The sequence below is a fragment of the Arachis hypogaea genome, chromosome 6 (genome assembly GCF_003086295.3).
Source record: "Arachis hypogaea cultivar Tifrunner chromosome 6, arahy.Tifrunner.gnm2.J5K5, whole genome shotgun sequence".
Lineage (NCBI taxonomy): Eukaryota > Viridiplantae > Streptophyta > Magnoliopsida > Fabales > Fabaceae > Arachis > Arachis hypogaea.
In genome coordinates, this window is record NC_092041.1 from 84985521 (window position 1) to 84997145 (window position 11625).

At 32.4% G+C, this 11625-nt stretch overlaps 1 protein-coding gene across 2 annotated transcripts; it reads left to right on the forward strand.

Annotated features, from left to right (window-relative positions):
• The first annotated feature begins 1104 nt into the window (after positions 1 to 1104).
• On the forward strand, positions 1105 to 6711 carry LOC112696802 (probable protein S-acyltransferase 1). 2 transcript variants are annotated; one of them, XM_072198389.1, is made up of 8 exons: positions 1105 to 1620; positions 2788 to 2967; positions 3061 to 3366; positions 4128 to 4349; positions 4724 to 5197; positions 5700 to 5752; positions 5866 to 6006; positions 6494 to 6711. In XM_072198389.1, exons 1-5 carry the CDS (start codon positions 1510 to 1512, stop codon positions 5162 to 5164), a joined length of 1260 nt encoding a protein of 419 aa, XP_072054490.1. In that variant the 5' UTR covers positions 1105 to 1509; the 3' UTR covers positions 5165 to 5197; positions 5700 to 5752; positions 5866 to 6006; positions 6494 to 6711. The 2 variants fall into 2 exon arrangements, with proteins under 2 accessions (XP_072054490.1, XP_029143405.1); XM_029287572.2 differs by having other exon boundaries at positions 5700 to 6006.
• Positions 6712 to 11625: the final 4914 nt, after the last annotated feature.

The window sequence follows — 11625 nt, forward strand, 5'->3', positions numbered from 1 at the left end:
AATTATCTCAAAGACTATTGCAAAGTTTGAATACTAAATAGAGACAATTGAAATTTTAGAGACTAAATTAAAATTTACATATAAATTCAAAGACTAAATTGAGTATTAACTCCTCCATATATACTAAAAATTAGTTATTAAGTTAACCACTATTTAGCCAATGAGTAATAGCTCAAATGGCATAGTCTCCCCATACTCAATTAAGAGGTTGTAGATTCGAGTCTCCTATTTTTAGTAAAAAAAAAAAAAGTTAACCACTATCTATTTATTTATATTTATACATATTGATTCTTATATTTTTTATTAAATAATAAACTCCTAAAATAATTGAATCTGTCATAGTATAATAATCAAATTCGTAATAAATGAATTTTAAATTTATTTACCGTACTATAATATGAAAATTATGAGATACGAAATAAATATTTTTATACGCAATAATTAATTAGTCACTAAACTTTTTATGTATAACTAACATAATTGTTTCAAAAATTATAATGTCAAATTTTAAAAATCTAAAAGTCGAACTAAGTATAAATCATAATTTGGGAGTAAAATGCATTTAATTTTTCTATTCAGTGACAATTTCCACTTAAATCAAAATTTAGGAGTAAATCACAACTTTTTCTAACTTTTCTGTTATGTTATGATTTTCACTTCTTAATGTTTTTATTGTTGTTTATTTTGTTTGTCCAATATCCTAGGTTGTTTTGGATTGATCCGTTCATAATTTTGTACACGATTCGAATCACATATCTATGATGATTGATGAGTATTTTATTACTACATAGATAAACTCACTTCGATCTTCCTTAACATGTAAATAATTCAAATCCATAAAGATATTATGGTGTGATTATATTTTTTTTGTCTACCAAACATATGGATAATTGGATAAACACCAAATTAAATAAACAAACCTAAAATCTTTATTTGCATGACGTGCGTTTTTAAAACAGTTGGTAGCACTTGCGAAAATGCCGGTTAAGTTTGAAAAATTGTTGGAGCATTACTGGTTTCATGGAGAGAGAGCAAGAGAGAGAGAAAAAAATGGAAAAACAAATAGAGAGAGAAAGTGTGGCAAAAAAGAGGGTGAAAAAAAAAAGAAAGAGAATGTAAGAAAACAAAAAGAAATCGAAGGAACCTCTGAGAAGGGACATTCAACTCCCTTCTCCTTGTTCCTTCTACCACCCTTCCCCATCCATTGTTCATCTTCCTTTATCGAATTAGTTCTCCCTCCCAAGAGTGGTGAGGGAAAACTGAGAAAAGGAAAAACGAAATTGAGAGAAAGAGGTAAAGAAAAAGAGAAAGAAGAAGCACAAATTTTCAACACGTGCAATTTTAACAGTATTGGAGGAGATGATTATTGTATTTGCATAAGGAATAGAAGAAAGAAAGAGTAATCAAAATCAGATCTAGGTTTGGGAAAAAAAAATACCAAAAGCAAAAAAAAAAAATAAAGAAAGAAAAAAGAAAAATTGATTGTGTTAATTGCATTGCATTTGTAATATGAACAACAATACCTCCAATCAGAACATGGTGACTCCTTCCCCTTCCATAGCCGCCTCGGCCGAACCTCCAAAAACTAAAAGGCTTTACCAAGTTTGGCCAGGGAACAATGTAAGCATTTTTATTGTTATCTTAGTAATGTTTTTAACATTTTAATGTAGACTTGTTTTTATGTTGGTTCCTTTTGATTGTGATGTAATCTTTTGTTCTTTTTATGTTTGTTCTTTATGCAAATGTAGTTTTTTAATTTTATGGTGGTAAGTTTATTGTTTTCTATCATAGTAATAAAAGAGAATAGTATTTTTTATGGAAGTTGTATTAGTGAAATAAGAATGACTTGGTGTTTGAATAGGAAAACACTTGGTCTAAAATTTATTTCTTAAGAAAGTTTAAACTATTTTTAATTTTGAGTGCTTTATAAATTAGCAAAACATAGTAGTGTATTGACACTAATTATCTATATGGCTAAAACCATGCTAAAGTTCAGTATGAGGCTAACACTAGGTAACTATGATTTGTGAAGTTAGAGAACAAAAGTTGGACTTATGAAAATTGGTATACTTTTACAAGAAAAAAGCTAGATATGTAGGTAGAATATGATTTTTATCTTTGAATGGTTCAAGACATCGTCGTTTTCTTCATAAACTGCCAATAAAAAAGAGGGTGGTCAGTCAGAGGAATTAGTTCACTTAATTGAAGGTGAGTTTTGAAGGGGATTGAGTAAGAATTTAGATAGAAAAAGTGATATCAAATTATTCATCTTTACCATAGATATATACAACTTAAATATTTCTTTCCGAAACAATAGATTTCTTGAGTTTCTTGTTCCAACTTTATTTATTCATTTATTTTTGGATCAAAGTGTTAATTGGTGCTTGAGAATAGAAAATTGAGAACAAAAGAAAAGGAAGATTGAAAGAAAGTTGATTGGAGACATCTATTTATTAGTCTTTTGCATTTTATACTGACATATATCTATTTAATACATTTATCTCATACTTTTTCATCCTTGCAAAAAGACCAAAACAAAGCAAATAAAAACTTCACAGAAAAATAATATTTTTTCTTTTTTAAATGACCTACTTTAGTTTAAATATATCTAACACATACAAATTACTAAGTTAACAGTGTATGGTTATTGTGTGACAAATGGATAAAAAGTATTTAAAGGGTAAATATACTGTACTTTCATAATCCACCTTACAGGGCCTTAGAGTCTAAATCTATATGAAATACTATGTAAAATAATTTGTGATGAAGCTTCTTTTTTCATTTTAGAAATTTCTATGTGGTGGAAGGTTAGTCTTTGGTCACGATGCATCGTCTCTATTTTTAACATCGTTCCTGATTGGAGGTCCTGCAATAACCTTCTGTATAAAAATGCTAGTAGCATTGAAACACGGGCATCCTATTGCTAGCCAGCCTATACTGATTGGAGCAGCAGTTCTCACAATTTTGGTTGGTAAAAAATATATAAGCTATTTTAATCAATGAAAAGTACTTGGCCTGCTTATGATATTGTAAACATGACTCTTCATTGTTTGACTACAGGATTTTATTTTTCTCTTCCTGACATCCGGTAGAGATCCAGGAATTATTCCGAGGAATTCACGTCCACCTGAAGATGAAGCATTTGACCTGAGTACACCATATCTTGATTGGATGAGCAATAAAACCCCTAATGTGAAAATACCCAGAATTAAGGATGTTAAAGTCAATGGTATGACGGTGAAGGTGAAATTTTGTGACACATGCCTATTGTATCGTCCGCCGCGTGCTTCTCATTGTTCTATCTGCAACAATTGTGTGCAGAAGTTTGATCATCATTGTCCCTGGGTTGGTCAATGTATTGGATTAGTAAGTTGTCCACACCATCTCATTGAAATCAAGCAAACTTTCATTATCTATTTTGGAAAATTAATGTCTCTCTTTTTACTTTCATCGGTAAATAAGGTAAATTAATAAATTTGTAGCAAGTTAATTTAGTTTGAATTTCAAATACTGCAAAGAGAAATAATATTTGAACATATATTGGGTTAAAACATAGAATAGGACAGTATATGTCACTGATTAGTAGACATAACATTATTCTACTGAAAAATATGTACAATAGTTGAAGCACAAAGGGACTCTAACATCACTAATTTTGGTCATATGATTTAAGAAAGCATCCATCTAAATGGAAAATACAAATACCTCTTAAAAAGAAGCGAAGTTTTTCATTTCTAGTAAGTATCCATAAATATCTACATGTCGAAAAAAGAAGAAATGATCTGATTTGCAAGGTTAATAGATGATTCAATGTTATACCAATTGATTCATCCTTTGAGAAAGCTTTATTTTGATGCAAGATTCAATACTATATCACTTGTCTCATCCTCTGTAAGCTTTATTTCGATACCTTTCCACATACTTTTGTTTGCTTGTTAAACGTTTTTTCTTGCATCATTTTATTTTCTTTTCACACTATATCATAATTTGGAAAGACAAATGCTAATTTTTGCCATATTACTTAATTCAATTTTACTTTACTCTATATTTTCAATCCACTATCTTTATCTTTTCCCAACTTCCTTTAGTAGAATCTAATAATTTTACTCATATTGATGTTTTTGCAGCGCAACTATCCATTCTTCATATTGTTCATATCATCATCAACTTTGTTGTGTTTGTATGTTTTTTCATTTTCTTGGGTTAACCTTGTACGGCAAAAGGGTAGCTTGTGGTTCGCCATGTCACATGATTTCATATCAGTTGCTCTCATTGTATATTGCTTCATAGCCATCTGGTTTGTGGGTGGACTAACAGTTTTTCACTTGTATTTGATTTCTACCAATCAGGTAATCTCTTTCTCTATCTCTATTTCTATTTCTAGTGTTCTATTTTGTATTATTTCCCCTTCCATTAGTTCTTTTGAGAATTCATAGGAATATTTCTTAGTTTATTTCTTACTTTAATTTATCATTGTCTGAAAAATTTTAAAATTGGCCATTAGTTACAAACGATGACAAGGATGTAATAGATGACTCAAGATATAAACATTGTACATGAGAAATTCTTGTTCTATATTCAGTTAGGAAAATCCAAGTCCATCTTTGGTGTTTAATCTATATATTATTGAAGTTGATTCCTCTATATATTTTCTAACATGTGAAGTTACTACATGATATATTTGTAATACATTCACCTTTTGTTGGCATTTTTCATATTACAGACAACTTATGAGAATTTTCGGTACCGCTATGATAGGAAAGAAAATCCATATAGAAAGGGACTAGTGTCAAACTTTAAAGAACTATCTTGTGCTAGAATCCCAACTTCATTGGTCAATTTTAGAGAGTGGGTTGCCGAAGAGGATGATTATCAAGATGAATCCTATAGGACATATAATTCAGAGTTTGATAAAGGTTTTGTGAACCCAAAACAGAAATTTGACATGGAAATGGGAACAATGTACGGCAAGGATAGTATGCGAGTTCCTAATATTCTAAAGGATTTGGATTATAGTGGTATTGATGATAATCTAAAGAAGAAAGTAGGAGCAAAAGATGGTACATTTGATATTTTTGTTCTTGCTGATCAAGATCTAAAGTATTCCCAATGGAAACCCAAAATTGCACCCAATGCAAACATTGGAGAAATTGGAAAGCTATAGCTCCTTCGGGTTACCCTACATGGGATTACATAGGTACCATTTTGATTTTAGCTTTACTCTCTGTACATGTAAAAAAGCATGAATCATACTTACCTCTAAGATTTGGTGAAATTTATCAACTTGATCTTCTTTATTAATAACTTGAACAAATAGAAGGATGTCCTGGCAAATTTCACCTAAACTGCATAGGCGATTAGTGTTATTTCTCCATAAAAAATACTCTATATAATTCTTATGTTTGATTGTTTAAATACAAGAAAGAGAAACAAATAAAGTATTTATAAAATTTCTTAGTTATTTCAAAAGATTGAGGACTTGAACAATTTGGATAGCAGTTAACACCTACTTGTATTTTTTTATCTTTTTTAGTGAAGCGTAATAGCCAGTATATGTTGTTGCTTTATTCCTAGAATAGATTTAATGAAATACTAAGATAAGGGTAATCTATCAGATTATGTTATCTGCAGTTGTTGTTAGTCTTAACTAATTCCACGGCTAAGATCACCTTATATTTTTTCAACTATTTTTTGTGCAGATCCAATTGAGCAATTTCTTGAGAGAAAATGTTTATAGACAACAAATTTTAAGGTTAGGCTGCTATTTTTTTTCCAAAGGAAGGGGTGGCAATTAAAGGGTAGCTATGGCATGATTTTGTAATGAGAAGTTGTAAACAAATGTTAATATTTCAAATGCAAATTCAGATTTATTTTTCATTCTACTCAAAGATGGAGAAAAGTTTCGCAAGCTAAGTTACAAAAACTTAGCTTAAAACATGTTCGTCAGATAACACTGCAGAAGGAATGGAGACTCACATACAAGAATAATGAAGCAGCTATATTAACGTATGATGTGTGATGCCTATTCTTTCTTCTTTATCTCAGCAAAATGTGGATTATAGTTTTTTTCCTGCAATCCATAAATTTGTGTTTTCTATCTAAGCATGCTCTTTCATTACTTGTTATAGTAAGTCGTTATTACATTGCACTTTGTATATTACAGAACAAATGCATCTAAGATAATGATATCTATTTCATTAGAAACAATTTATTAGCCTTGCTAGTAATATGTAATTGCACACATGAATCAATTAAATTCTTCAAGGATTTAACTTAATGGATTAGTTTCTATGTTTTTTCTAGAACAATATATCTAAACCAACATTTAAAACTTTAGGATGCAATGCATAAGTGATTTATGATTATTTATTATTATTATTGTTGTTGTTGTTGTTGTTGTTGTTGTTGTTGTTGTTGTTGTTGTTAAATTCTATTTATAAAGAGTAATAATGAGTTCCCAACTTCTAAAATAGTAGAAATCATTTTGTTGCAGCAACGACGACAATGAAAAGGAGAAATCTTCATTGACCAATCAAAGAGATGAGATAAAGGATTCAAGAGTAGGGTTTTAAAGTTCAATTCTCAATCGTATTAGAGTTTCATTGGCCGTAACATATTCAAATTTAATTTGTAAAGATAAGAAAAATTACATTGTAATGATAATAGATAATGTTGAATTTGAGGAAAATGACAATTCAATTACATTTTTAATTTTTTTTGGTGTTATTCATTGTCGACACAATATAATGAGTAAATCCTTTTGCATCGTAGACTTCTCAAAGAGAGAAGAGTAATGACCAAGAAACTCTTATATTGTTAGTGTTCGAACCTCTAACTAAATGTTTAAGGAACTCTAACAAAAAAAAGAGTTGAGTAAACTACAATTTCTATTTACAAAAATTAAAAATGTTGACATATCTATTTATAGAAAAAGAAAATTACTATTTGTACCCATGAAACATGAGTTTTATATAATAAAATTATCCAAACACTAAAAAATCACATAAAAATTCTAAATTACCCTTATTATCATCCGTATCATCCTTTCCCTCTTCACTAACCACTCCATCATCCTCATCTGCTCATCACCTTACTACCACCACCACCACTAATCCCATCCGTTGCTGTCCTCTTTCTGCCGTGAACATCCCTCCTTCTCTTCTTCCCTGTCTCGTCCTCATCGACCAGGGAATTTTTGCACCAGCCCCTGCTTTGCCGCCGCCAGCAACTCTAAAGTGGCAGTGCCACCTTTCCTCTCTTCAACTAACGTGGCTACCTTTTTCTCATCATTGAACCAGTGCCACCGCCGGGCCACTGCGCCAGCCGCCGCCACCACGGTCCCTTTTGCGAACCAAAACCGCGGCGAGCTCTCTCTCTCTCTCTCTCTCTCTGTCTTTCTATCTCTTTCACCATTTAATTTAAACCACTGAACCCTAATTCACTTCTCCGTCTCCTCTTCTTCTTCAAGAACCAGATACTTCCAAACCACCATCACAGCCCTGCCATCATCGCCGTCCGCATTTTCAGCCGCTAGAACTGTCGCGAACCACCATTGTCTACACCATTTGTGACAAACCTGAGCCACCCTCACCGTTTCAGTCATTATTTCTCTTGGTCCAGACCACCACCAGCGAGCCACTCACTAGTCTCGCACCTCCTCTACCGAACCCTAACTCAGCCCCTGTTCTCACTTTCTCTTCTACTTCAACGAGCTACTGGTGACGTTACCATCATCTGTAGCTAACATCTTTCTCGCTAAAACAGAGCTGAAACAGAACAAGTTTACCCCTGCCTCTCAGGGTTTAGCACAGATGAGGATTGCTCAATTCCACATAGTCTGTTTGAGTTTGGCGATTGATTTGTTGCAGGAACATTAGGTGGTAGCACTCTATTTTGAGTTCAATGAAAAATTGAAAACCATGATGATAAGGGTAATTTGGGATTTTTATGTAATTTTTTAGTGTTTGGATAATTTTGTTATATAAAACTCATATTTCATAGGTACAAATGATAATTTTCTTTTTCTATGGGTAGATATGGTAACGTTTTCAACTTTTGTGGATAGAAATGGTAGTTTACTCAAAAAAATTCAAGGAACTCAGAACTCGCACACGTTATCATAATTCATTGAAAACTAATCAAATCATAACACATAATAAGAAAAAAATCACAACATAATATATAATAAAACATTTAGTTAGAATCTCGAAGGGGGATTCAATTAGTTTGAGATACAGGGAGGGGTAGGGGTTGGAAGTTGCAACAACGTGGACGAGATCCTAGAATAGGGATTTAAGAGAAGTATAGGCATTTAGAGTTAAAATTATTCTCCATATTTGTGAACAACTTATTGGAGGCTATTTCCTAAAAAAAGATAGTCTATTTGTTCAAATGGACAGAAAAGATAACTATTATCTACCTTTCAAGAAAATATATACCAGATAAGGTATACTTGTTTGCTTTTACTAGATATATAATTGCTGGTACGAATTTTAACCTATAAAAAAATTCAACTATGATTTATAGGAGTTTAGGATATAATTGATGGATCAGATATTTAGCTATAGAGAAATTCACTTTTGACTATAATAGGAATGATAGTCGAAGTCGAGGACTTCATAATTTAAAATGAGTTGAGAATCGGGTTCGAAACCAAATAAACCATGTAGTTAAATGTGAGCAAAATGCAAGAATGTGGAGTTTGGAGACCAAGACAGGATAGAATGTGGGGAGTCCACTATAAAGATTTTTCAGGGTTAAGGCAAAATTCTGACTTGAGAAAAAGGAAGAACTAGGTCACAGTCAAGATTTTTCAAGAGCAAGTCTATCCTTAAGGTCTATAAATAGAAGAAGTTTAGAAGGATAGAAGGGACTTCAATAATAAAAACACCAGATCATCATACAAAATTCTGCAAAAAAAATTCTCAGTCTCAGTGACGTAATGGAAGGTCATGGAGTGTAAGTGCATGTGAATGTATGGAGTCAGCCTTTTATTTATTTCTTTTATTGTTTTTGTTTCTTTTATTTCAAATTTATTTGCTCTGTCATCTCCAATTTATCTTGTTCAAGCACACTAATTTCTGTTTACTTTAAATCTCAATTATTTTATTACTTATTTATCTTTGCTTTCATTATTCTTGTTTAGTCAAGTATTTCATTTCTTTTAAACTTCAACTATATTATTTTGTTTAGGTTCTATCTATTTTTTTTCGATTCGACATCTAACTTAGTCGAATTTAATACATTTTTCTTTCTTGACAAAAAACTAAGTAATTTCCGGATCAAACTCACTCTATCTTTAGAGGAGTCATATCTGTTTCCTGAATTGAGATCTTGATACAAGTTTGATTCGACACCCTTTTGAGATTACAAAAATTAGGTGAAATAAAATTGGCACGTCCAGTGGAACCTTGGGTTAAGTCAAGGTGTCAAGCTGTGTATGCAATTACGTAGTAATAAATTAATAATGTCTGATAGAGCCTCGACTTTGACTGATACATCAAATAATAATATTGGAGATTTCACGAGAGGCCCTGAGACAGAGGTTCTCCCATCGACTGGAACCTCAAGGCAAAGGATGAACCCAGTTGTTATAGAAGGAATCTCAGAGTTGTGCATGTCACATGGCCTCCATATGGGCTACCCCCAAATTATTCTTCACCTATAGAGAATCCTAATATGGGGTATATAGGAGGTGCTACTACCACAAGATATAACCCCTTATACAATCCAGTACCGCGTCCTCTAGGTTATCCCCCTAATAGGGATATATAATTATAATTCTGGCATGGTAAACTACAATGTCTACCAATACTTGATGAATAATCCTCCGTATTTAGGGTCAGTACCCATACCGCAATCTACTTCTATGATGCCAATTGCCTTTTCGACACAAGGCACAGGGATACCTAGGTTGCCCAGGAGAGACACGTACCTCTATTTTTTTAGATATGTCGAGACAGATTTATGTCGGAATATCATCTCCTAATACAGTCGAATCATTGGCTGTGTATAGATAGCAAATCGAGAATATCCATCATGATTTAGTGAATATGCTTATTCAGCAGATGGCTACCGTGCTAAACCCCATGATAGAAAATAACAATGCTAGAATATAGCAAGTTGCTCAACGAGTCGATGATATTACAAGAGCAACCAATCGACCTTTTGTACCACCCTAGGTGGGATGCACGTTAATAACCCCTCTGATACTAAATAGGGGAGATTTAAATGAGGCTAGAAGAATAATGCTGCTCAAACTTATGGTAAAAACATTATCCAAGCTGTCAAGCAAATCTTGAATAGAGAAGGGTTGAATATAGGAGTGACAAATCCACCTAAATTATCTCCTTTTCAAATTATGTCTTGCAATCTAAACTCCCGAGGGGAGTCAAAACTCCTAAATCCCTTACAAAGTTTGCTAAAAAAAGTGAAAAATTGACTATAGAGCATATTGCGGATATACAATCGACATCGGTGAGCTAGCCAATAATGAATACGTGAAAATTAGATATTTTCCTTCCTCACTCACAAAAAAACGCTTTCACTTGGTTTTCAAACTTGCAACCTAATTCGATCCATAGTTGGGTTCTATTAGAAATGAGTTTTTATGATCAATTTTTTAGGGGTGAAATGAAGGTGACTTTGTCTGATTTATTCATAGTAAAGAGAGAGAAAGCTGAGTCAATCGATGATTATCTCATCCGGTTCAAGAATATGAGAAATAAGTGTTTCACTCCTATTCCTGAACTTGAAGTAGTAAAGATGGCTATCAAAGGGCTTGATTTTAATATCCAAAAGAAATTAGTGAATCAATAATTTCTCGACTTGACTAAGTTAGCTGATAAAGTACATCAAATCGAAAAGTTAAATAAAGAAACAGAGGAGCTAGAGTCGAACAAAAGGAAACCTTTCTTTGATAAAAAGGTGAATTTCATTGATTGCATGAGTAAGGAAGAATCGAATAATGATTCTATTTTTGTTGCAGAATTGAAAGGGCCTCCTTATGTGTGTTAATCTCTTAATCGGTAAATGATAAGACCCCTTTGTCAAGGAAAAGAATTACTCTTTCGACCTAACAAAAGCTGAACAAATTTTTTATATATTGTTAAAAGATAAGTAGCTTGTACTCGCTGAAGGGAAAAGAATGTCATCTATTTCTGAAATTAGAAATAAAATATTTTGAAAATTTCATCAAACTTGTGGACATTACACTAATAATTGTGTTTCTCTCAGGGACTTAATACAAAAAGCTATTGAGGACAGTCGACTGAAATTCGTTGACAAACCTGATATGAAAGTAGATTTTGATTCTTTCCAGGTCACGTCGAACTTTGCTGAAATAGAAGACGTGGCCTTCTTAATTAACATGGCTTTCATCGAACATGTAAGAAAAGATTATCAGTTTCAGCAGGATATTTTCGAAGCAAAGAGGTATATATACCCAAAAGCAAGAGAAGACTTGTTGGATTTTTTGCTAAGACAAAGAGAGGAGGAAGAAAATGTGATTACATGCCTTTGCTGCAGTGTCTTGTGTGACACTTCAGCTGCTAAGGTTTTCAACTCATACAAAAAGAGTAGAGACCGTATTTATCAAGAGGAATTAAGGCAAGCTCTACTAAATTA